This window comes from Emys orbicularis, chromosome 1 (genome assembly GCF_028017835.1).
Source record: "Emys orbicularis isolate rEmyOrb1 chromosome 1, rEmyOrb1.hap1, whole genome shotgun sequence".
NCBI lineage: Eukaryota > Metazoa > Chordata > Testudines > Emydidae > Emys > Emys orbicularis.
The window spans coordinates 124,824,066-124,851,527 of record NC_088683.1 but is presented as its reverse complement, the minus strand read 5'-3'; the positions used below and the strand labels follow the sequence as shown (position 1 = coordinate 124,851,527).

General features: G+C 39.3%; 1 protein-coding gene across 1 annotated transcript; it reads left to right on the top strand.

Annotated features, from left to right (window-relative positions):
- Nucleotides 1-1,635: 1,635 nt before the first annotated feature.
- Nucleotides 1,636-27,224, top strand: RECQL (RecQ like helicase). Its single transcript, XM_065423300.1, has 14 exons — nt 1,636-1,651; nt 3,133-3,330; nt 4,425-4,604; nt 5,407-5,513; nt 6,496-6,694; nt 7,691-7,857; nt 9,062-9,143; nt 13,121-13,269; nt 13,363-13,480; nt 19,084-19,222; nt 20,054-20,148; nt 23,820-24,039; nt 25,416-25,545; nt 27,054-27,224. Exons 1-14 carry the CDS (start codon nt 1,636-1,638, stop codon nt 27,222-27,224), a joined length of 1,971 nt encoding a protein of 656 aa, XP_065279372.1.
- The last annotated feature ends 238 nt before the right edge of the window (nt 27,225-27,462 follow it).

Below are 27,462 nucleotides of genomic sequence, written 5' to 3'. Positions count from 1 at the left end.
CATGCAAGGTTGGTAAGTGAAACCAGTCACTATCTGAAGATTGTTCAGTGGCCTATGTGAAATGAGTCAGTAGCCTTTGTTCAGTTCCTTAGTGTCTGCATTAGAGAAAAAGCAACTAATAATTGGTGCACTCGTTGGCAGCGTCAGCACAGAGAGGCCAAGGACTGAATCATTATGAGCACTGAACTTTCTCTCATAGAGGTGGATGCTCAGTTTAATGTTGGCAGGGCATTTGTAGGGATGCTTGCATTGCCACCTGCTCATTCTATTCCTGTCCTTTGGATAAATTAGGTACTTCAGTCTACAGAGCTGCCAGCCTGGTAACTTTACTAAGGACTAAATTCACTTGCATAAAAAATTAAGGGAGGTTATCCCATTAATGCTGTCAATTTCAGATTCATGAACTTGTGATCAGATATAGTAGATTCTGAACAGTGCCACCTGTCCTATATAGTAGATAGCTTAATCTTGCCAAATATTTTCTGAAATTATTTCTATGCAATAATCTGATTCTGTCCACGGCAGAGCTCCTTTCAGTTATTCTGACTCCATATTCTGACAAAACAAAGTATTTTAGCTGGATCTATTATTTGTTCCATTCATCGGTAATGTTGTTATCTCATGATCGGTTTTTAGGCAGTGACAATAGAAGTCTGCTGGGGGATTTTTCCTTTTCCTCTCCCCAAATCAGTGTTCCTACTGAGGTAATGGAGGATGTCTTATTTTTATGTTTTGTTTAATTTTGTATTACTTTCTTACTGTAATACAGTGAAGATATACTGTAATACAAAGAATATCATTCACAAATATTTATTAACTTAATATATTGAAGAGTTTTTTGCTGCTGTTCTAACTCCTATAGAATAACAAACAAAATCCCATAAGTCCTATCATGGTGGTTCAATGCTTTTTAGCAGGTCACTATGTAATTAATTCTGATAGTCTTATCGTTGCATTTATGAATAGTCAGCTCTCTGTTTTGTTGCGCTAAAGCATGTGACTACGTTTTTATAGCATGCTCCAATTCCTATTAATGGGGATGACAGACTTCCACTGACTTCTGTGGGACTTGACTCAGGACCCAAATTGGCAGAACACTTATCTTGAAAGTCTGGCAGTGTGCTAGGGATCCTGTCATTGACCTCTCCCTGTGAATTAATTTATTTAAGTTAACATCAGTGTGTTTTTGTTGAGGGAAATGTGTGATGCCCTCTAGTGGGGATTGTGAATACTGACAGGATCTGAGAAATTAGTACAAAAGCGGATCGGTATTTAGCAAACATTGGAATTACAGGCATATGATTTAATGTAATATATTCAGTGTGATTTTACAAGAAAGTACTAAATGATGTCCAGTTAATAAGCTTGGCTGTTTTGTTATTAATACCATGGAAATTATGGAGGGTCTCTTGGTCGTTTCCCTGCCAGAGGAGGATTGCTCTATATGATATATTTGTATAATGCTTTGTCCTGTGTAGCTTGAAGATATATCAGCTTATGGAATTTCCCCCATTTCTTTACTACAGTCTAATGTATTTATAGAGATTTTTAATAAAATATTTTAATTTTTTTTAGCGAGAATTGCTTGTTTAAGCAACATTTATTAATAAAGGACGGGTCCTTTCAACTTTGAAGATGACAACCATTTCAGGTAAGCCAAAATTAGGATGGTAACTGTTCATTCCACCACCGTTTAACCGGTTTCATCAGATTTGTTAGAAAACTCTGTTTTCATTGCTTGTTATCTCAACTGTATGCGTTTTCTTCAGGTTGAAAATTATTTTAATTGCTATAATTTTTTAAATCACGTTTTCCTCCATATTTCATTTTGGACATTTTTTTCATTTCTGTAGCTATACACACACAAGTTTGTAAAAGCTTTCCTGGTTTCTAACAATTTCAAAGTGGTTTTAATTTTTTTTTTTTTTTTTTTTTTAAAGGCATATTTCACAGGCCACTAGTCTGTAACATGGACTCGTTCCTTAGGGTATTTTGGAAGGAAAACCTCCATGGTTTGTTCTGTTTCCAGAAAATCTGCAACGAGGATTTTTGATACACAGACTTACTGTAGCTGCAGTGCATGAGAACTATCATGGTTGCTATTTTTGGATCAAAGCATAACATTTTTGAAAAAATATGTTGGTGTAGTTTTATCTGATGGGATTGTAAACTGTCTCAGAAATATTGCTACATTCATCTAAATAATGCATGATCTAATTTAGTCCATTAAATGGAAAATGTAATGAAGCCACATACTGAAACACTTGACTTCAATTCACACTAGTGTGCTTAATCACAGAGAAGCAAATTTATATCTTAGGCTGTACTCCTAAAAAGCTGTGACTTCTGTGCTGTGCTCGCAAACCTATGCAGAATTCATGCTCTGCAGATCTTCTGCTTCTAGACCTGAGGAGGGACATATCAGGACACAGGGTAGAGTTGGGAGCGTGGTCTATATATTTTAGCACATTCCCCTATCTTCTCCTGCTTCCATCCTCAGTTCACTTTCCTCTGCTGGAATTAATGTTGTTCCTGATATGAAGACTTTTCACTGTGCAGCTGCACAGAGCTTGTGCCCTCAATTTGGAATATTTGCAAGTAGCATGTTAATGCTATTTTCATGGTGCTAACATGCATCCCTGTCTACTAAAAGTGGTCACGGCCAAATTTGACTATAGGATCACAAGATGAAAAAGATCTTATTATATCACACTGGTCCCATCAGTCCTTGAAATCTATGAATCTGAGTCCATTCCTGTGCCAAGGTGGATATAGTCTCTCAGAAGTTACACTATGACATGACTTTTCTACAACAACCAAGGTAATCATCCATCATTACAGTGTGGCAGACTTCTCCTAAGCTGCAGCAAAGAAGAGTACAGTTGTGGTTTATTAATATATTTATATGGCATTTTACACCTTTAGAGTGCCTTATGAATATTAAATATTTTAAGTTCCGCAACAGTCCTGTCAAGGTGCTAAGAGAGTACTTGCTCCATTTTTCCAGACACTCTTGATTGTAGATTGGATTGCTGTCAACCACTGGATGCAAAATGTCTAATGTGATTTGAAGTTGTAATTAGCAAAATATACATGTTACAATGTTGTATTTTTCTCCCTCTCTCACTTCAGTGCTAAAGGAGGAGCTGGTTTCCACTGATAGTGAGCTGCAGGCAGTAGAGATCCAGATTCAGGAACTTCTGGAAAGACAACAGGAGCTTATTCATAAGAAGACGGTGTTAAAGAATAAAATAAAACAATTTTCAGAAGATTCAGAGGCTGGGGAAAGTGAAGAAACTGAAACCTCAGCTGAGGCCTGGAACAAACAAGGTTTACAAAATCAAATTCAATTATTATCATCTTTACCATTTAATGTGAAGAATGTACCAAGAATTATCAATGTTGATGAGATAATGAAAGTTAGAATATGGTATTTTGGCCCACCTGTGTTTCACGAGGAGTTGCTTTTTGATTTCCATATGGATAATTTTATTATTGTACCATTTCCTTTTGCCAAGAAGTTTTTGTTGTTGTCTTGGTTGGTTGGTTTGCCGTACGTTTTAATAGAGTGAAGCTTATATTTGCTCGCTCAGATATTCCTGAATACTGAAGTGGGCTCTGCTGGGCAGATTCTTCTAGGAACTGATTTTCATCAGTTTTCTCCTTTGCTTGTTATGGAATCATAATTTGGGAACTTGAAGTTACTAACTAGAATATAAAGTTAAATTTTCTTTTGGTGGTGGGGGTATCTGTTAAGTATCCTGGGACAAATTCTGCCCCCAGCTCTACCAAATAATCCATTGTAGTCTTTGAGCTTGTCTGGTATAATGAAGGCAATTTTGGTCAGGTAAATAAACTCTGGCTCTGCTTGGCCATAAAAGAAAAAAAAATATTCCTCCTTGTATATTTTCTCTGGATTTGCTTGTTTCTCTGACTTGTACTTTGAGGAACACAGGTTTAAGAGAACCCTGAAAAATAACTAAAGGATCAGGTACAGTTGTAGGGCCTAATCCTGTAAACATTGAGTACCAGGCATAATGCTTTTTTCCATTTACATTGATTGGACTAATATTATGAATTAAGGATTAGCATTTTAGAGTACTTTGTGGTGTGCCTGCTTTTTTTGAGCATTAGTACACATTACAGGATGATTATATCCTTAAGCCTGGCAACATATTGTGTTTATATTTTCAAAGGATCTGCAAAATGTTTTCATGCAAGTCATAGACTTATGCACACTATTCCTCAGTTTATACGTGCAAATCTTATGGGTGCTGTTTTTCAAGTCTTTTGAAAATTTGGCCTGATATGACATCACATTACTTTTAGTAAAAAATGCTTCTATATTTTAATTGGCTTTCCTTTTTATGTTTTAGATGTTCTAACTTATAAAATGTATTTTTACTGCTTGCTCCTTTTTACAGACTTCCCATGGTGTGAGAAGATCAAAGCTGCACTTCGTAATAGCTTTAAACTCCAGAAGTTTAGGTCTCTGCAGCTTGAAACAATAAATGCTACAATGGCAGGAAAGGATATATTTCTTGTCATGCCTACTGGAGGTGGAAAGAGTTTGTGCTATCAGTTACCTGCAGTATGTTCTGAAGGTATATGAGAATAAATGTCATGTACCAATAAATAGATTTCAGTTTTCTTTTTTGTATGATTAGTTGTAGAGATGTAATGCTATATTTTGTTACTGTAAATAAAATTGTCTAATGCTAAGTATTATTTGGAATAAGGAACATAATTCCCAATAATGGGAAGAAAGAGCAACAATTTTGAGACAAAAACTTATCTTAGAAATATATTTCTACTAGTTTTCTGTATTTCACTTTAAAGGGACACTGTCGGCTTAAAAACATAGGCACAGATCTTGCAAACACTTGTTCTAAACAAATTTCTTTGTCTAGATTCCTAACAACATCTTTAGCTAATTAAAAGTGAGATATTTTAAAAATCCATTTTTTACCTCACTAAATTTGGTCTGTTTTTCTTGAATTTCAGTTTGTACAATGTAAATCATTGAAGCCAGTTTAGCTTTTGTTTTTAAGTCAGTTTCACTTCCTTAGTGCTAAAGTGCTTTGATTTCAGATATTGCAGAGGAATGTGTTTTAACAACAATTGCTTTATTGGGATATTTATTTTTTCTTAATTGTGAAACCATTTTTATTGGCCTTGGATTTAAAAAAAGCAAATTTTTACAAAAGGGGCCAACTTGTTGCTTAGCATTGTTTAATCCCCTTTATATGGCCACTGTATACCCAACCTCCTTTGGTTAGATATATTAGTTCTTATGTGGTGCTTTTTGTTTTTTGCAATTGAGTAATTTGTTTCAATTCAGTCTGCAGTGAGGAATCATATGAGCTAAAAATTTAGGTAAGTAAGATGAATGATTATTCGTTTCAGGTTTCACACTTGTGATCTGTCCTTTGATCTCACTTATGGAAGATCAGCTAATGGTTTTAGAACAGCTGGGAATTTCTGCAGCTTTATTAAATGCTTCAAGCAGTAAGGTATGTTTAACCGCCATGCGACATTGTTACCTTTATTCATGTTGTTTATGAGCATTATGTGGATATTCTTATTGACTAGCTCAGTTTTGCATGATTGTAATGAAAATTTATAAGCCAAAGGACATCTTCCTGCCAATCCTTACCATGATGATATTAATCTAAATCGAATATATTGCAATCCTATTTAAAACCAATAAAACAAGCCAAAACCTTACATGAAGTGAATAGAATTTTGTGGGACTGCATTAGTGACATAAAAATATTTTGCAGTTATGCACATTTTTGATACTAAAGTGTTTTTTCTTTGGCCATACCTCTCATTTCTGGATTTAAAAGAAGATGGACATTACTGTGTTACTTAGTAATATGTTTAGTAATGTAGACTCGTATACATGGACTCAAGTCTCTTGTTTCTGGGTATAAGCTGACTGCCACAAAGGGCAGAAAGGATTTTTTCCCCAGTGATATGGCATTATGGAAATGGCTAGCTGCATTTTGTGTGTGGGTGTGTAGTTTGATGGTAACTACCATCAGATAGTAGCCACTTTCAGAGGCAGGGTACTGGACCTAATGAATTAATGGCTTGATGTGGTCTAACAAATTTCAAAAATGAATGTCTCCAAAAATCCAATAATAAAGCTTACAGTCTGGGATATTTGTTTTGCATAAGGAATTTTTTCTCAAAACATAGCAGCAGAGATGTGGGTGGCACCTGATATTTTACAAAGAAAATAAAGACCCTAAATAATACAGTATAAATATTCAGAGTATATTTGCTTCCTTTTTCTAAAATAATGCTAATATTTATTTGTTTTTAAAATATAATCACTTTATGTGTATCTACATAGATCACCTGCAAAGTCTTATGCTGGGTGTAGCAGTGTGTTTTGTGCATTGAACCACAATTTATTCTAGAACTAAGGAACCGGAGTATGATATTCTGGTTTGTCCATTTCCAGCTTCCTTCTTTGTTTTTTAACAGGAACATGTCAAGTGGGTTCACAATGAAATGCTGGATAAGAATTCGCAGCTAAAACTCATTTATGTTACTCCAGAGAAGATTGCAAAAAGCAAAATGTTTATGTCAAAATTGGAGAAAGCTTATCAAGCAGGGAGACTCACTCGTATTGCTGTGGACGAGGTTCATTGTTGTAGTCAATGGGGACATGACTTCAGGCCTGGTATGCCCATCCAGAAATACGTATGCAAAGTTATTCAAGCATGCATAAATGAGGAGTTAAGCTTGAAATGAGGGGAAATGTTTTCCTTTTGATAGTGAAGTCTATGCACGATACATGACACAGAAAATACTTGTACATTGGCTCAAAGATTTTTAATTTCATTAATTCGGTACCATTCACAAATAATTTATGGCCTTGTCTAAAGTTCATTTAAGTCAGGGACATTTAACTGTGGGTTACATTGGCAGTTTTCCAGGGGACTGTGAGTTGCACCTTATTTGCATAAAGTGGAACAGATTGTGGCTGTCATCTCTAATATAGATGTGCTTCCTGTGGAAAATACAAGTCTGTGTAACTCTCTTCATGGTGCTTAATACCTCTGTATTGAAGGTGAAAATACCATAGCTACACGGTGGAATTTCATGGAATGCACTTTAGTCACCTCTATTGTAATTTACAAGAAGAAAAATTGTGCAGCATTTTGGTCTCGTGTCTTGTCAGCTGCATAAAACTAGTATTTATCAATGCTGTTTCTCAGCCTATGAAAGAACTTGTGATTCAGGGTACAGATGACTACAGTATCATCTACTAAACTTTTTCTGGACTTTTCTTTTAAATTTCTTATTAAAGAAAGTATTGCTTACAAATTACACATAATGGGCTTTATCTCTTTTTGCTAATGACAGCAATTGTTTGTTAGAATTGACACAAATCAAAATATAAATTATGAATGTTTTAGATTTTTTTAATGTTAGTTTTGTTTTCTAATTCTCTTAACTTGAATACATTTTAATAAACAGTACATTCTGAATGTAGGTAAAAATCTATTACAAGGCCAGTCACTCCACTATGTCAATATGGCATTGCCTGCTGATCACTTCATTTGGATTTGTAAATTAGTTCTGTTATTACTTGTTAACTTGCTGCAGATTTGATGTATTAATATATCACTGGTGGTGTAAGAAACCAAATCTTTTTTCCCTTATTCTTATTTAGACTACAAGTCACTTGGTATCTTAAAACGACAATTTCCCAATGCTCCATTGATTGGGTTGACTGCAACTGCAACAAGTCATGTTCTGAAGGATGCTCAGAAAATTTTGTGTGTTCAGAAATGCATTACCTTTACTGCATCTTTCAATCGGCCCAATCTTTACTATGAGGTATGTATTGACTTCATTTGATTTGAAGTAGTGCCTATGAGCCCCTGTTATGGACCATGACACCGTTGTGCTAGGTGCTGTACAAATACAGAACAATCAGTATGTTACGCCTTCTGGAAGACAGAATTTCATTCTATAGTTCTAGGGCAGAATGAGGGCACCAGCCACAGTTAGGACTTCATTCAGAGTCTGGCTCCTAACTGCCCCAGGTGCCTTTGAGAATATTCTCCTTTCTGTGGTGGTGATTTATTTCCTGGAAGATAGTGTTCTAATAGTTAATTTATCTTGAGGACAAATAATAGCTAAATTTGTTCTGGGTTTTTTGGAAATGTTTAATTCCCACAGGATCCTTCCAAGCTAAATCTCTGGCAGATTCATTTCTCTTGAATATTTTTCCGTCTGAGGAAATGACAAAGAAATGAAAGGCAAAGAAGTGGAGGTGGGGGCGGGGAGAAAACTCAGGAGTATGACAAAAAGAACCCTGAATACAAAGAGATTATCTTAAACAATTAGATTAGGTTCTCGCCCTCCCCCCCCATTATCCAAGTATTTGTGTTCTTGGTCTGTTTTGCTTATGTCTTAGATGGTCTTTTTATTATTATTTTTTATTTTTAAAGTTTACTTCAAACTACTTTTTGCCAACTTGATTCTAAACAGTAGCTGGGAACCAGGAGTTGTGAACTGGTACTGAACTCAAGGCTTTTGTGATATTGGAGGCTATCCTTTCCTATTTAATGAGCTAGCTTCTGAGCTGGGCCTTGGTGCTTCACCATGACATCTTGTTAAAATTTGTATCTTTTAGCTTTTAGTAGAATTTGGGCTGCTCCATACATTGTGAGAGTGGGGTTTGGCAGACTAGAATGTTCATAATTGAATGGCAGGTGGCAAGCACTGGCTGCTACAGCCAGTATTTTAGTTTGAAAACTGGTGCAATTGTCTTGAAAAGTTGGGGACTTCTGTGGTTTCTTTCACATTCTTTACTGGACAGCTCCTGAATGAGCTTTTTAGTTGTGATGGATCTTTAAACTGTAGAATAAATTTAAATTAATCAAAGGGAAGAATAGATGAGTTTACTGTATTAGGAGGAGTATAGTAATAGAAGTATAACCAATTGGCTGAATGGCCATTTAAGAGTTCTTTGGTAATATACATAATGTGGTGTGTGTGTGTGTGTGTGTGTGTGTGTGTGTATTATGTTTTTCAGGTTCGTCAAAAACCTTCAAACAGTGAGGACTTCATTGAGGACATTGTTAAGATCATCAATGGAAGATACAAAGGGCTCTCAGGTAAACAATATAAAAACTAATGCTTTTTAACTTTTTATTTAAGGCAAAGTTACAATAAAACAGTAACATAATAAATGGTATATCACTGTTCAGGATCAGGTTAATATTCAAAGAACCTGGCTAAAGGTTGCTGGCTGGGGAGCCCTCCTCCTCTGAATACGCTAGAAACAGTGACCAAATTTCTAAATAGCAGTGCTCCTCTTGGTGCATCTCTTGTGTATGTATTTGGTGAGAGAGGTTTCCCAGTACAAAGCCACAGCATATTTTACAAAGCCACAATTCTAGGGAGGGTGGAGAATCCACACATTTTCAATAATGTGCAATACATCGTTTAGCTGCTAACAGTCAAAAATGAATTAATTTGTTCTGTGTAAAACGTAGATCCTTTACTGGAGCATTAAATAAGGCAGGTCGGGATCTCTTGGAAGCTGGCATTTTGTCCTAAGACGATTCTCTTTAATAATTTCCTGTGAAAACAATCTAATTCCTGGACACAACCATCATGTGTGCAAGTATGTTCCAATTTTCCCTTCAACCTCTCCAACAGAGCACCTCCCTAATAACAAAAATCTGATGGATGTAAACTGGAGTGAAATGCCATCTATACAGTAACTTTTATAAATTGGAGATTTATATCCCCTTCCCCATATAGAGACCCACTCCTCCAGATCAGATTCTTTGTCCAAATCCCTCTCCCATCTTTTCATTGGCTGTATTTTTTTTATCAACATCTTTTTGAATCAAAAATGTATACATCTTAGAAATTAAACGTTTTGTTCCTCGATCAACTTCTCAAATTTGGTTAAAGGTCTAGATAGAGCCACCTTGTATCCAGATTTCACAATAAAATGTTTGACTTGTAAATATTGAAAATATGGGATCTGTATATTTAATGTATTACATACCTCTCTCGGTATAATTTCAAGCCAGGAGCAGCTGTCTGAATTGAGTAATTTCAGCTCTTATCCACAACTAATAATCACTTTGATATTTCCTAGGGATAAATTCCTGATTATTTAAAAAAAAAAAATGTAGCTAGGAGAGAGGGGCTCGGCAAGAGGAATTTAGAAAATTTGTCCAAAGCTGCTAAGATGGTCTGGAAGAATAGATGACTTTCCATTTATGGTGACCTGAATTTCTCTTTAACCCAACAATTAGTATACAGTCCAGTGAAACCTATACAAGAGACCTTCTTTTTAAGCAACCTCCTATGTTATGGAACTGCTCCAAAGTATCCCCAAAATGTATTGAGAACTCATCACTATCAGAAGACCCCCTTCCATTAAGTATCTAATTTAAAAGCAAAACAAAAGTAACAAGATATGTACTTCCAACATTGTATTGTCCCTTACTATTTGTCTTGTCTATTTAGATTGTAATCTCTTTGGAATAGGGCCTGTGTCTTCCTGTGTGTGTTCAGTGCCTAACACAGTGGGGCCTTGATCCTGATTAGGTCTTTGGGCACTACTCCAATACATATAATAATAACATTTTGAAGTTCTTTTCAGTGGTAGCTTAAAATAGGTTGAGCTGTATTATGAAAGTAATTTAAAGGTGCTGTGAAATACCCTGTTAGAATGAAAGCGCTTTGGAAAATGGAGAGACAAGGTGGGTGCAGTAATATTTCTTATTGGATCAATGTCTGTTGGTGAGAGAGACAAGCTTTTGAGTTTACATAGAGCTCCTCTTCAGGTCTGGGAATGGTACTAAGCATGTCACAGCTAAATACAAGATTGAACAGATAGTTTAGCATAAGCGCACATTCTAAGAGCCCATTCAAGGTGAAATGGCCCATTAATACCCCTGTAGTCATAGGACAAAAAAGAGGGTTATGGGTTGCAGATTATTGTAATAAATCCAGTGTCTTTAGTAAGAGCATGAAGGCCAGAGGAGGGGCTTCAGGAAAGATTTATTTCAGGATGGGGAACCCCTTTTTTGCCTTCATATTACCCACCAACCTCTCCAAGCTCCTCATCAGAGGCAAGCTCCCCACAGACCAGGACACACCGTCTCAAAGCGGCACCAGAATCTGCCAGAACAAGGGATGCAAACCTGCAGACCTATCTTCACTGCTACAATGATCAACACACCTTTCAAGATCCATGGGTCTTACAACATGTGATGGAGCTCATCCAGGGCACTAAATGCCCCAATAAACTACTACACCTCTACCCCGATATAACGCTGTCCTCGGGAGCCCAAAAATCTTACTGCGTTATAGGTGAAATCGCGTTCTATCGAACTTGCTTTGATCCGCCGGAGTGCGCAGTCATCCGTAAACCCCCCCGGAGCAATGCTTTACCACGTTATATCAGAATTCGTGTTATATCGGGGTAGAGGTGTATATGGGCGAAACCAGACAATTGCTACGCTTTCGAATGAACTCTCAGGCCTTGGCTACACTTGCGAGTTACAGCGCAATAAAGCTGCCCAGAGCGTTGTACCTCACTTCCCGTCCACACTGCCAAGGCACGTACAGCGCTGTATCTCCCTGGCTACAGTGCTGCAGGTACTCCACCTCCCCGAGAGGAATAAGAGATGCAGCATAGTGGCTACAACTCCTGGGTGTCAATGTGAACGAGGAGTTAGCTTGCTGCGCTGTGATAATCCTCTTATCAAGTGGCCACTCTTCTCATTGTTGTGATTGGCTCCAGGAATGCGGAAGTGCCGTTTCAAAGCTCCGTACCAGAGAGAAAAAGCAAACATTTTGCTGTTTGCTTTGAGTGAGTGAATGAGAATCAGGGGTGTCGGAACTTGCAAAGCAGGGTGCTGACACACTTTCAGCACCCCAAAAACCCACTCACTCTCTCCCCGCACACTCCCTGTCACACTCCACCCCCCCCCCTTTTGAAAAGCACGTTGCAGCCGCATGAATGCTGGGATAGCTGCCCATAAGGCACTGCTCCCAATGCAGCTGCAAACGCTGCAAATGTGGCCACGCCAGTGCGCTGTCAGCTGTCAGTGTGGACAGACTGCAGCGCTTTCCCTGCTCAGCTGTATGAAGGCGGCTTCCTCCTCCACCCCTCTCTCATTCACTGAAAGCAAACAGCAGCTGTTTTTTTTTTTTTTTTTTTCCCCTCACAGACCAGATAAGCAGCCGCTTGCCGAAATGGACCCCCCCCTGCCTCCGCGCGCCGCCTCTCTCTTCAAGCAAACATTAGCTGTGGGCATTGTAAAGGGAGCCCCCCTGCCTGCCTGCCTCTACTCATTCACAGCAAACAGTAGCTGTGTTTGTTTTTTTGATAAGCAGCTCCCGGAGCATCCGGAGTTCACAACAAAACAAAGAGAGGCATCACAACAAAACAAAGAGAGGAACCTTCACTTAAAAGGATTATGGGGCATTTCCAGAGGTCAATCACTGCGTAATAAGGTTACTCCCCGTTTACACTGGAGCACCAGTGTCTCAGCCACTCTGCACCAGCTGTTAATCCTCTCAGGGAGGTGGAGTACCTGCAGCGCTGTAGCCACGGAGATACAGCGCTGTATGTGCCTTGCCAGTGTGGACGGGGAGTGAGTTACAGCACTGTGGGCGGCTTTATTGCGCTGTAACTCTCAAGTGTAGCCAAGGCCTCAGTTTTCCTGTTTGTAAAATGAGCTAATTTGAGCTGTTTGTAAAACACCTTGCGGTCTACTGATAAAGTGCTATATAAGACTGTGGTGGTTTTGTCATGTTGTTGTTATAAATGATACCTAAGGAGATACCATTGCTATCTAAGCAGAGAGTCCAAAATTGGAATTGATGCGGAGACTGAACTGCTTTTTCTGCTTTTGCATGACCAAGCATATTATTAAGTCAGTGGTTGGGAAGTTTTGCACTCTTTCCCCATGTTTTGTCAGTTCCTTTGGACAGACAGGGGATGTTATCTTCAAGCCTATTAATCCTGCACCTTGCACGAACATGAAGTTCACTTACATTTTTTTAAACACTTCATTGCCATAAAAAAGTGGGGGTTTTTGTTTGTTTTTCTTTGGTACAGGAATTATCTACTGTTTTTCACAGAAGGACTCAGAGCAAGTTACCATTAGTTTGCGGAAACTGGGAATTAAGGCAGATGCTTACCATGCAAATCTGGAGCCCAAAGATAAGACCAGAGTTCACAAGGGATGGGCAGCCAATGAAATACAGGTTAGGTATACAATTATTTCTACAGAATTATCTGACTTAAATAACTATATAGATTGGTATCCTGATGGTTTAATGGTTATACTCCTGTTTCAGGTCGTAGTGGCAACAGTTGCATTTGGCATGGGAATTGATAAGCCAGATGTGAGGTTTGTAATTCATCATTCAATGAGCAAATCCATGGAGAACTACTATCAAGAGAGTGGACGTGCAGGTATTGTGAACAAGTTGGCTTCTACTGATAAAGGGAATAGATTTACATAAACTAATAATCTCGTGTTCGTTGTTATGCCATTGTAATACAGTTCGCAGAGGGCCAGGCGGCCTAGTGGTTAACACACCCAGTTTCTAGTCTCATGGTTCCCAGTGGGAAAGGCCTTCAGTCCAGTTCCTAATCCCTGTATGTGGCTTATCTTCACGTCAGGGTTCTTAACATCCTTACCCTCTCCTTTCTAGAGTGTATAAGGAATAGACACTCCTTATACACTGAAAGGGGTGGGGTGGAAATGAAGTTTATGCCCCTCCTGCAACAAGGGCAGTTGGTAGGGGAGCCCACGTCCTCCCCCAGCATCTCCAAGTCCAATATAAGTAAAAGAAAAGACAACTAAACCTTCAGCCCCAACTGGTCTCAGCAGGCAGTCTTCTTCCTCACATGGAGGCTTCTTTGGCACCCTTATTCAGGAGCCTGCAGGTTAAGTCTGTCTTCCTCCCCCTTCTGAGCTGAGTTGCTCCCCTTTTAAGCTTCCTTTCCAGTTGAAGTGTGCTTTGTAGGTCTGGAGGGGTGGGGCTACCTGAGCCCAGTATTGTCCCTTCACTCCTTCAGACCCAGTGTGGGGTTTGTACATCCCATCACAGCCTTGTAATTGCAGTATGTTGACACAGAGCATTAAACAGTAGTAATAGGTCACCAGGACCAGATGGTATTTACCCAAGAGTTTTGAAGGAACTCAAATATAAAATTGCAGAACTACTAACTGTGGCATATAACCTATTACTTAAATAAGCTTCTGTACTAGATGACTGGAGGATAGCTAATGTGATGACAATTTTTAAAAAAGGCTCCAGAGGCAGTCCCAGCAATTACAGACCAGTAAGCCTACTTTCAGTACCAGATAAATTGGTTGAAACTGTAATGAAGCACAGAATTATCAGACATATAGATGAAAATGATTATTGGGGACGAGTCAACATGGCTTTTGTAAAAGAAAATCATGCTTCACCAATCTACTAGAATTCTTTGAGGAGGGGTCAACAAAAGGGTGATCCAGTGGATATAGTATACTTGGACTTTCAGAAAGCCTTTGACAAGGTCCCTCACCAAAAGCTATTAAGCAGAGTAAACAATCATGGGGCAAGAGAGGAGGTCCTCTCCTGGATCAGTAACTGGTTAAAAGACCGGAAACAAAGGATAGGAATAAATGTTCAGTTTTCAGAATGGAGAGAGCTAAATATGGGGTCCTACCAGGACTTGTACTGTGACCAGTGCTGTTCAACATATTCATAAATTATCTGGAAAAAGGGGTAAACAGTGGGATGGCAAAGTTTGCCGAAGATACAAAATTACTCAAGATAGTTAAGTCCAAAGCTGACTGCGAACAGTTACAGAGGGATCTCACAAGACTGGGTGAATGGGCAACAAAATGGCAGATGAAATTCGTTGTTGATGAATGCAAACTAATGCACATTGGAGAAAACAATCCCAACTAAATGTACAAAATGATGGGGTCCAAATTAGGTGTAACCACTCAAGAAAGAGATCTTGAAGTCATCATGGCTAGTTCTCTGAAGACATCTGATCAATGTGCAGCAGCAGTCAAAAAAGGTAACAATGTTAGGAACCATTAGGAAAGGGATAAATAATAAAAGAGAAAATATTCTAATGCCACTATTTAAATTCATGGTATGCCCACAGTTCTGGTCATCCTATCTAGGGGAATATATAATATAAAGGTACAGAGAAGGGCAACAAAAATGATTCTGGGTATGACAGCTTCCATATGCGGAGAGATTAAAAAGACTGGGACTGTTCATCTGGGAAAAGAGGTGACTAAGGGGGGTATGATAGAGGTCTATAAAATCATGAATGGTGTGGAGAAAGTGAATAGGGTAGTGTTATTTACCCCTTCACATAACACAAGAACCAGGAGTCACCCAATGAAATTAATATGCAGCAGGTTTAAAACAAACAAAAGGAAGTACTTCTTCACACACTGCATAGTCAATGCGTAGAACTCCTTTCCAGGGGATGTTGTGAAGGCAAAAACTATAACTGAGTTCAAAAAAGAATTAGATGAATTCATGGAGGATAGGTCCATCAGTGGCTATTAGCCAAGGTGGTCAGGGATGCAGTCCCATGCTCTGGGTGTCCCTAAGCTGCTGAGCGCCAGTTCCTGGAACTGGTGGAGAGTGGATGGATCACTTGATGATTGTCTTGTTCTGTTCATTCCATCTGAAGCACTTGGCATTGGCTGCTATTGGAAGACAGGATACTGGGCTAGGTGGACCATTGGCCTCACCCAGTATGACCGTTCTTATGCTAATATATGTTGTGCTTTTGGCCTGGTTCTCATTTAAACTTAAGGCCCCTTTACACCATTCTGGCAATTAGAGGTCTTAAAGTGGCCATAAATTACATTTACACTCACTTTAAGGGCTTTTTACACTGCCAGAGCGGTGTAAAAGAGCTTTAATGTAAATGAAAATCTGGCCCTCTGCCTTTTGTTTTTAGCAGATTCTTGTTTTGTGACACCCATTGTTACCAAATTACTTCATAACATGCAGATTGTTGGCTGATCAGATGTGTGCTCTTTGTATAACTTTACTTGGATGTTTGACCCATGTCTTTATCATGGTTTTCATCCCAAACTCTCTCAAGTGATCTATGAGCTCTATACGAGATTCATTTCTTTCACATGGAACTGCAGCCACCTACTGGGAATAGAGCATCAGCTATTGACCAGTGCACACCAACACTACACATCATCTGAGGGCAAAAAGTGAATAATACCATCCTAGCTAATTGAAATTACAGGGAGAATTGTAATTAGTGTACTGACCAAATTGTAACCAGAGTTAAAAGAATGTTTACAGGACCATAAATAGTGAAGACCTCTGTTTTGTTTCATCTGAAAAATGACATCTCCCACAGAAATACCCCTTAGCACCTGTTGTAGCATTGGTTAGATATTGATTCAGAGGGAATAGTACCATAGTAGGAGAGAGAGAATGCAACAGCATAAACTGAGGAAAACTCAGTGATACACAAATATTGGAAGGCTGGACAGTTGTTGGTTTTCCTTTGGCTCGGTAGTAATGCACAAACTCAGGGACAGGATTTGAAGTTACATGGAAGGTTTCTGAAGATGATGTGAAGCAATTGACTGAGATTTGAACATTGCCTTTTCTTCATATGTATGTGTTAGGCATCAGCTTCAGTACTGGTGTAAGAGAGGCACCACAACTACTGAAATCAATGGGATTTTGCATCTGCTTATACTAGTACTGAACTGTTTGCAGGTAGTGTCGGGGATGATGTTGTGGATGAATTAAAGCTGATGAGGTAGGGACCACCAGTTAATGGGTCTCACTGCTGCTCTTAAATGTTTAGTGTAAATTCACATTACACTGGTGCTGCTTACACCTACTTAAACTTGTTTTATGAAAGTTTTATGCCATTGCTCATGTAACTACTGATTTGACTCACTCTTCCATGTGGGGTGCATTTACTCCGGCTGCATAGGCCTTGCCAAGGTTATGGGAATGGGAGACAAGTGCATGAGAACACCCAACAGTACGTAGTCCTACCAGGAATCAAAAGGAAAAATTGTCACTCATCCTAGCTAGATAAAGCAGAATTGCTGTTAAATAGAATGCTTTGTTAGAGTATTTCCACAATGTGATAGCAACACTTGAGGGTTTGATTCTCTATAGCTCAGGAGGTGTAGTGGCAGTTAAACAGCTGCCTTTGTACTAAATTCTCTTTTGTTGGCCCTCTTGGAGGCCTAATAAAATGGCTGAAATTGTGTAGGCGACAAATATTTGATATAAAAATTTGTGTGAATTAGATTAATGTCAATGCATGTTTTTAGGGAGGTATTTTTCATAAGCACCAGTGCTTGCCTATCTCTGCTTCCATTGACTTCCTATGTACACATTAAGACTGTACTTAAGCCATAAAAGGGCCTTAAATTTAAGTTCTGCAGAATAGAATAGATTGGTTTTGGCAGTTTTTGATTAAGGAGCAAAATGTTAATCATCTGTATTTTTCTATTTATATAAGAATACGGTAAAGTCATCTTTCTTTTCCTAAGCTTTATGTGGTATTAAATTCTTAAAGTTCTCTCAGTTGATAGCGTATGCCAGATTCTCTGTCATACAGCTGTGGAGCCTGTTTGCATACACGCAAGTTTATAGGGGCAGAATTTGTTCCATTTTATATGATCTGTGTGATTGCTTTGACATCCCCAGGAGTATCCAGGGTTGTGAGGCACCTCCCCACTACCTGCCCTTAGCATAAAGTAGTCTTTCCTTGCCTGCTGTGGATCAGTGCTCTGAAACCAACAGCCTCTGGGAGCACAAACACTGTCTTCCAGGCCTCTGCAGACCTCACTCTCTCTGTACAGGTAGCGATGGGTACACACCAACCCCTGAATGCTCGGAGCATTCCCTGCTGCCTCCAGCCTCTTGTCCCTCAACACTCATGGAATTACTGGTCCTGCTAGTCCCAAGGGAACAGTGCACACCAGTTTATAAGATTCAGTTTAGGCCCAACACTTGGCTTAATACCACAGCTCTTAAGCTTATTCTTGTTTTCACTATAAATATATCTATCATCAAAGTATGGAGATTCATGTAATGGTGAGTAAGAATATTGGAAATAATTACATATAAAACGTAATTGAGAACTACTGCTCTAGGTATTGCAAACTTTTGTACTGGTGACCCCTTTCACAGAGCAAGCCTTTGAGTGCGACCTCCCCATATAAATTAAAAACACTTTTAAATATATTTCACACCATAATAAATGCTGGATGCAAAGTGGGGTTTGGGGTGGAGGCTGACAGCTCGCGACCCCCTCATGTAATAACCTCGTGACTCCCTGAGGGGTCCTGGCCCCCTGTTTGAGAACCCCTGTTCTAGAGACTAAATTAACAGATTAATCTGTTTAAAGAAGTTTATTTCACTCAAAGTTCTCTTCAGTATTTTCAACCAAGCCTGTTGAGGCACCTTTTTCATGAAGCAAAATGCTGTCCTTTTACTCCCTCAGTGGAGGATGACTGGGCATCCCCTTTGTCTCCCCAAATGTACTCAAGAAAAACTTTGATATGCACCTCAAGATAATGTTTTCTTCCTCTGCTTTTTCTCTCTTCCTGTTGGTTCATTTTACAATCCATCATTTTCATTCACTTCAGAGTGGTGAAAGGGGACCTATTGTGAATGGGACAATATTCAATTTACATCTAAATGGATAGACATCTCCAGTCTGTCAGGCAACCTCCTTGATATAGACTGAGAGCATATTTTTCAGGGGGTATGTGTATACATAACTCCTTACATAGTATCTGCATACATTTCACAGTGATAATGATGACCAGTGTGACATTGGCTTTCATTTTGAGATCTCACTGTACATTCTTGGAACCAGAATGTACATACAGAATCCAGAGATTCCTGTAAATCCTCTGCACTCCCTTGCTGGTTGGCATTAATTAGTTTTCGGGTCACAGTTGCATGTTCATAAAACATTTCTTTTTTGTTCCTAACTTGTGAAAAGTCTAAATGAGAAGTCTAAATGGTGTTGTTTCAAATGCATTGTAGGTCGAGATGACCAGAAAGCTGACTGCATTTTATATTATGGTTTTGGAGATATATTCAGAATCAGTGGCATGGTAGTGATGGAGAATGTGGGGCAACAGAAACTATATGATATGGTATCCTACTGCCACAACATGAGCAAGTAAGTTATTCTGGCTTTCTGATTGTTTTTTATTTTTTAAATATCTATAAACATGGAAGAAAAGTTATTAATAAGGAACAGTCACATATGCCAGGATTTGTATATCTGAAGCTCATCACGTTTTATCTAGCATATGAAATAAGAGTGTTAACTTACCACTCACTGTCTCTCGCTGTTTTAAAAATGTGCATGGAAGAAGTAGAAGTAGTTGTATTACAGCTGTAATACAAGTCAGCCTAAAGCACGTAGGTTTCAAGCCCCTTTCAGTGTATGTACCGGAACATTTTGCTTTTTTTGCTTTGAGATATCAATACATAATAGTCATACTGGCTCAAAATCCTGTTTAATCTGATATGCTTCAGAAGAAGGTGGAACTCCTGCCCTTGACAATGTTCTTGGCCAGTTAGTGAATACTGTACAGCAGGTGTAGGGGAAAATCTTCTTGGCCTAATCTAACAATCCAATTGATATTCTGAAGCATTAGAATCAATCAATCGTCCTTGTCATTTTCATCCTACTTACTGGAATTGCAGATGCTGTTCATTTTCATGTAACTAATCTTCTTTCCTATTTAAAGCCTCAAAATGAAAGCTGTTCACTCAACAGTCATAGCAGTGAATGCCATAGATATTCATATGTTGTGTAAAACAGTATTTCCTTCATCAGTTGTGTACTCCTTGAGTGACCCCTTTTTCTTTTTATGAGAAAAAGGTAGGATCACTTAAGTCACTTTCTCTGTACCATTCATTTGATGTAATATATATGTGCATCTGCATTTTACAATCTCCTCTTATTCTTGCCTCATCTCTAAAAATATATCTATACTCTCAGGTGTCGCCGTGTATTGATTGCTCAGCATTTTGATGAAGTGTGGGATTCTGCAAACTGCAACAAAATGTGTGATAACTGCTGTAGAGAGAAGCTTTGTAAGTAAACTGATGTTTAATCTGAAAGCAGATAGTAGGGTTACTATATGCTTCAAAGAAATGTCCAGTCTAGACAAGGTGTTTAAAGCCTTCTGAAAGGGGAATTCAACTAATAGGTCAATCATATAGGCAGGCTAGTAGCACTGCCTGTTTATTAAGGTTGCTCAACACTTCCCATTGCAAGACCCTGTTTTAATTTGCTTATAAATTTGCCTAACTTTAACCATTTGGGCCAAAATGTTCTATGCTGCTGGGTATCTTCCTTAAGCTGAATTTTTAAATTTCAGCCAAAACAGTTCAGCTGTTTTCAAGAACTAGACTAAGGGAGAACATGTTGTTTTGCCCATGTTAAAATATATTCTGATGTCCTTTTCTTTGAGAAGCTCTAGTGCCCTAATGCTTTGCAGCTGGCACTTGAAATTTGGCCAGGGGTAGCTTTTGTGTCAGATGTGCCTTTTTGCTGTCCCTGTGCAAATCTGCCCAAATTTGCCTTCTCTTTGAAAAAATTAAGTTCACACATGTAGAGACTTTAGAATTCAGCAGCTAAAATCTCTGAAGATTCCATTCACACTGGGCATGCTCCAGCCCCCAGGCCTCCTATGTGTGATCAAACTGCACATGTGTTCCCCACAGAGCAGCTGAGCATGCTCTAGTCCAGGGTTGTGGATGATCAAGAGGACTTTCACTGTAATTGCTGCTCTGGACTGAGGTTGGGCCAGGCTCTGGAACTGAGAGCAGGGAGGCTGTCTGGGCTGTGCTCTCAATGGCTCTCTGCTGGTGCCCAGGCTGTATGGAGGAGAAAGGTGCCTGATTCAAATGCAGAGGGGACTAGGTGGAGATTGGGGGTGAGGGAAAGGAGTTGATTGGGACATGGAGCTTGGTGGGGGTGGGGGAAGAGAGAAATTGGGAGTTGAGATGTTTGGGACTGACTGGGAAAGGAGACTGAGAGTTGGGATGGTGGGGAGGCAAGTCTAAGGAGTGCAGATTGGGACTGTGGTGGGCAAGGAGAATGGGATTGGGATGAAGAGCCAGGGTTGGGAAAGAGACAGGACTGGGATAGGGACAGGTTGGAGGGGATGGGACTGAAAGAGGAACAGGCAGAAGGGTCTGTGCCCACTAGAGCATGCTATTTTTCAGAGCCTGGAATGGAATCAAAGACTCCAGTATCTCACCATTCCTCTGCTATCAACAATTAAACACACTGGCAAAGTGTGTGTGTCATCCCCCCCTCTAGTGCTGGTCCACATAGAGGATGACCACCTACAATTATTCTGTTACTTTTGCACTGAATGAGGCAGGGGTCCTGTGGGAAAAGTAGTGTGTGGTCATGTATTGAAAGACTGATCACATTAGGGCTACAGGCTTGTCATGGTGGTGGAAAAACTCATGGATACTGTGGCTTCGCTGTTTGACTACCCTGTGGAAAGGTTCTTGGTGGGTCTGGGGGGAGTAGGTTGGAGAGCAAGCCCACCTTGCACTCATCCTACAGTGGCAGTTCCTATCCTATGGGGCTGGGCGTTGTGGGCTGGCACGTGAGATTGCAGAGCCACTCACGTTTGGCTCTGCCACCCCTCTGTGACAAGTGGGGGGATGGCCGAGCCAAATCTGAGTGAGTGGTGTTACAACCAGGTGCACTGGGTTGCAGCACCATTCACTCAAATTTGACCCAGTCACGACAGAGAGCCGGAAGGGCCAAACCTGAGCAGTGCTGTCATCCCGAGTGCCAGGTCACAACACCCGGGGTAGTGAGCCGAACCAAGCCCTGCAAGACACAGGAGCTACTGCCACCTGTGCCTGAGGTGTGTGGGGCAGGCTCATGCCCCGCTTCCCAGGATCCCCCTCTCACCAGCCCAGGATTATTATTGCAGTGCCAGAGTAGAGGTGCTGCCGTGAGCAGTTGGTGCCCCTTTGGTGTGGTGAGGAGGCAATGGAGGACAAGGGCACTGGGACACTATAATTTTGAAGTAGGATAGTTAAATTTCATTTGTCAGGGCATTTTTTTAATCAAAAATCACGGAGCAGTCACTGAACCTGTGACTTTTACTAAATTAACTATGACGACTCTGATTTGTGATTTTAAAAAAGTGCCATGACACATCTGCAGCCCTAACCATCATACATATACACAAGGGGGCAGAACGAAGGTTACAGGCAACCTTAATTCTGGCATTCTGCAACTATTAAGAGATTGCAAAGAAAAGTACTCAAAATGTTTTTTTAATGTAATTATATTAAGAATACAGAGAGTACTCAAAAAGGAGGGAATCCAAACACAGCAGTCCTACCATTTACATAGCACCTGTCATCCAAAGATTTCAGAGCGATCTAAATGTCGCAATAGCCCTGTGTAGTATCAGCTTGGAGTAAATCACCGAGAATCCTGATTCTCAAGTCCCCAGCTCTGATCACTAGATTATCTTCCTTCCCTGTGCGCACTCTCTATTTTTTTTTTTTTCCCCTTCAAATGGTGGGCTGGGAGAGACACGTAGGAAGATTTTTGAATTACTTCTTTGGGATACAATTTTTGGAATTTGCTTGTATACAATACTATTTTTTTTATTTTTTTTGTAAGTATTGAAGTATTAGATAATAATTAGAGATGAAGCTTGAACAGTAAAGTTTAGATCTGGAACTGAACGTAAGCCTAGTTTGGATATTCAGATCTTGGGTTTTCGTTTGGATCTGTGTCTAATAAGAACTGGTCAGTGAAAAATATTTGAAGGATGACCTGTCTGGTTGCTATTTTATTCTCAGTCTTCTGACACAGTCATGCCAGTGGGGAAACTTACCTTAGTAACATTAGGTTGGGGTCTGTGCAACTTGCCATGAAAAAGACACTCCTTTCAGTGACCCACATTGGATGCTATTACAGTGTCTCAGCCATTTTTATCCATTTTCCCATTGGAATAAATTTGTTTGAGACTTTTCTGTTTAAAAAAATGTGTATTCTGTCTCTAGTCTGTAAACTCATTGAGACAAGAAATGTCTTATTTATATGCTGTAAAGCTCTGTGTAACTTTACTTTGCTCTGTAAATGTTTCAGAATAAATACCACTGTGGAGAGAGAGAACCCAGTTGCAAATAATATATTACTTAGCTTGTGAGTCAGCAAAATGCCACAAATAACAAAAACACTAAAGTCACACTACACGTCCAAATGAGATTTAAATTGCTTTTTACCCTAAATTAGGAGACTTATTCATGACAAGCTACTATGAAATCCATTTTTAAAAAACTAGCTGGATGTATCAGCTTTATTATTTGAAATGTCAGTGTTGTTCCTATTCCCATTAGAAGGTAGCTGGGAAAGGTCTTGAATTCTAGGTAGAATTTTAATCCTAAAAGCTTCAGTAGTATATCAGCGTTGCAGATTACTGACAAAATAACCAGCCTGAACCTGCAAAGACTTGAGCACATGCTTAACTTTATGTTCTGAGTAATGCCACTGAAATTATTGACTATTCAAAGTGTGAAGTTCAGCATATATGAAAGTCTTTTCTGGGCTGGAGATTAAATTAAATTATTAAGTACAAGCATAAATGTGACTTGTGATTATCATGTATTGTTCAAAAGATTACAGCAGTATAGAATTGTTATATTTTATTGAAAAGTAACACCTCTGGCACAGTATGCTTTGTTTTGAAGTACTAGTCCTCTTCTTTTCCTTGTAGCGTTTGAGAGAATGGATGTAACAGGATACTGCAGGGATCTAATCAGAATACTAGAGCAAGCGGATAAGATGAGTGAAAAACTCACTCCATTGAAATTAATCGATGCCTGGCTGGGCAAAGGTGTGTCAAAGTTAAGAGTGGCTGATGTTGTTCCTCCAACACTCCCTCGTGATGAACTGGAGAGGATTATTGCCCATTTCATTCTGCAGCAGTATCTGAAGTATGTGTGACCATTCATTCTTTCCTTTGAAATCTACTAATTTACAGTAAAAGCTGTGTTATCCGGCACTTTACCAACCAGAAAGCCCTAGAAACCGGCATTTCTGATATCTCCCAATACAAATCTTCAATAGGGTTGCCAGGTGTCCGGTTGTCCCTGCTGCTCCATGCGCTGCCCCCACCCCAAGTTCTGGCTCCGCAGCTCCCATTGACTGGGAACCGTGGCCAATGGGAGCTGTGGGGGCAGTGCCTGCGGGCAGAGGCAGTGCGCAGAGCTGCCTGGCTGCGCCTCTGCCTAGGATCTGAGAGACATGCCACTGCTTGCGGGAAGCCACCCGAGGTGAACACCGCCCAGATCCGGCACCCTGAAACCCCTCCCATGCCCTAACCAGCACCCTCATTCCTCCCACATGCTGGATAACAACTCTTTTACTGTACTATTATCTCTGCAACAGTGCTGTTTTGGTATAATATCACAGTAGTGGATGTTTTAGCAATTCCTTCATTTCAGAAGCTGCTAATCTGGCTATAAAAAGTTGGCACAGAATATTATTTTTCTGTTGACGCTTGAAAAATCATCTCTCATTTTTAAGACCGAAAAGTTGAAAAATTAAAAAAAATAGAAATTTGGCTTAAAGTAACACTTTTTTGCTTTTGTAGTTTAAAAAAAAAAGCAGCTTTTTATTTATTTATTTGGGGGAGGGGTAAATACTGAATTTTTTTAATGAGAGTCCCCAATCCTGCAACAAGTGCCACAGAGGCAAACTGGCTGCCGCACTTGTGCAGCACCACATTGACTGCAGTGAGATGAGATGGGCAAAGCAGGCTGCTTGTGCAGAACCTATTGCAGGATTAGGGGTTTACTGTGGCATGTGAGACTTAAGAAAACACAATGAAAATGACACCGCTATTCCATGTATGTGTGCTGCTTTCTTTTCAAAATAAGGACCTCTGAATATATGGGACTGACATCCCATGATCCTAACTTTCTATCAGGAACAAAAAATGACAAAAGATTTACACACTTGACCTTTATGAGCCTAAGTGGACAGGAAGGTTGACTGAGTCAAAACTTTTTTTTTTTCTCGCTTAGTGTCTAGATATCATATTATTTGAACCCCACTAGACCAATGAGAAGTGCTGAAAAGTCAGCAAAATGAAATAAGGTATAAAGTGCCCACTGTAAGAGCCAATCCTGCCAACTCCCATTTGAATTCACTGATTATTTGGTTGCATAGGTGCAACAGGATCAAGGAATTAGTGGGGCATCTGTTCATAACAGTTCCTAAATGTCTCCACATTTCTCCCTTATATCTATTCTGCCCACTCTACTCCTGTTTCCAGTTTTTTCCTCTGACTGTGGCTTAACTTTTGCAGAGAAGACTTCAGTTTCACAGCATTTGCCACAATATCCTACTTGAAAATAGGACCCAAAGCTGATCTGCTGAAAAATGAGGCACATGTTATCACCATGCAAGGGAGATCAAACAAAAAAAGTGTTGACAAGGTATTTGTATGTGTGTATATATATATTGACTACTTATGATTATTTTTCCATTAGTATTTACCACAGCTGGTTAGTGCCTGTTTATTATGTGCAAAATTAAGAATGTTTTCCTCACTGTATTCCCCCTCTACCTCATAGACTCATAGACTTTAAGGTCAGAAGGGACCATTATGATCATCTAGTCTGACCTCCCGCATGATGCAGGCCACAAAAGCTGACTCACCCACTCCTGGAATAATTCTCTCCCTTATTAAATATGTTTCTTTTGATCCTTTGGCAGTAGTGTCTTTCCAATTACACATCTTAAGATGCAAAATGTAGGAGGGTGAGGAGGAGGGGGAAAAAAGTTCAGTACAGATTTAAAAAAAAAAAATTCAGAAGTGTCGTGTTCTCTTTACACTTCACCTGAGCAGATTTACTCTTTCTCACTGTGTGTAATGCAATGGAATTAACATGAGTGATGAATGCATTTAGAATCATATTTCAGCAAGAATATCATTCCAGGTAATATAAATATTAAACCACAAGACTTAGAATTGTCACTGTGAAGTGTCTCTTACAGCTCTCATAAGTTACGGATTCCACGTTAGGCATTATAGTGATGTTGATTTCTATTTGAAACCCTTTTGACAATAAGAAGTGGAAAGCTATGTAGCTATAGCAACATATTCTTTCCAGTTATACCTATACAAATCCTTAGCAATGCTATCAATTTTAGTTGAGGTAATAGGAATTAACAGCTTGTTATGTAACAAGAATTTGGACCAGTGTTTAGACTCATTTAAAAGAATTGTTGCTGTAGTCACTATTAAATATAACTGAATCAGTCTGTAAATGCTATTTCAACTTGCCTCTCTATCCCCAATTAAAATACAGATTAACAAAAGAGTGGCACTTCCATTAAATTAGGGACCACTTACATTCTATAGCTATTTGGACATAAAGTTAAAACAGGTACAGATCCTGCCACATTTTGCTCATGTAAGAACTGTGCCATGTGAGCAAGAGTTTATAGAATCGGACCCTTAATCAGTTCTAATGAGGCTGCAATTGGTTGCTCAACAGCCATGTTGGCTTTATCATTAGCAGGAGTTGGTCATTTGAATGTGTGAAATAATTACTCTGACTAGTCTGAAAATCTCAAGTATTTACATACAGTAGCTTAATAGAATGTGTTGTTGCTACATCATATGTATTTGTCTTAGATGTTACTGCCTTTAAAGGGGTATTTCAGGTTCAGCTGCATCATTCTCCTGAATGTAGCAGGTACTGTGCAGCATAATACACTGTTAATGCTGCCCTGTGTGCATTATCTTTTGAAGAAATTTGGACATGCCACAGGAACATCTCACAGATGCTGTTGTAAAGGAGCAGAACAATGGCCACAAAAAGAACTCCTCTTTGCATCACCCTTAATAAAGCTTGATCATTATAGTACGTTCTCAATATGTATTGAGGAAGGAGAAAGAGAGTCTTAGTCTTAATTGAGCTGTGTTTATGATCCACAGCTCAAATCTCCTCAGTCTTCTAATTCTGGAGGGATTGGTGGAAACGTACGAGAAGACATTTCTGAGACTGTCCAAAACTCTGCTGCAAAGAAGACAAAAGCACAGAATCGGCGCCATTGTGAGAACAAACCTAAAGCAAAGAAGCTTAAGCTCGAGGATGACGACGACTAGCTGGTAGTCCTGTACTGAATTTTACAATGAAAAATATATCTAGGATCCCACCATTTCTGCTTCTCTATGAGAACTCGGTACAGAAGTATAATTTGTATTTTATTAATTGCTTCTTTTAAATGCAAAGGATTTGTGTGTTCATCAGAAAGGTTGGGCAAAAAACAAATGTATGCAATTTCTGAACATACAAGCAGACAAAAATCTGGCATCATGCAGTTAAGTAGACAATAGAGAAACA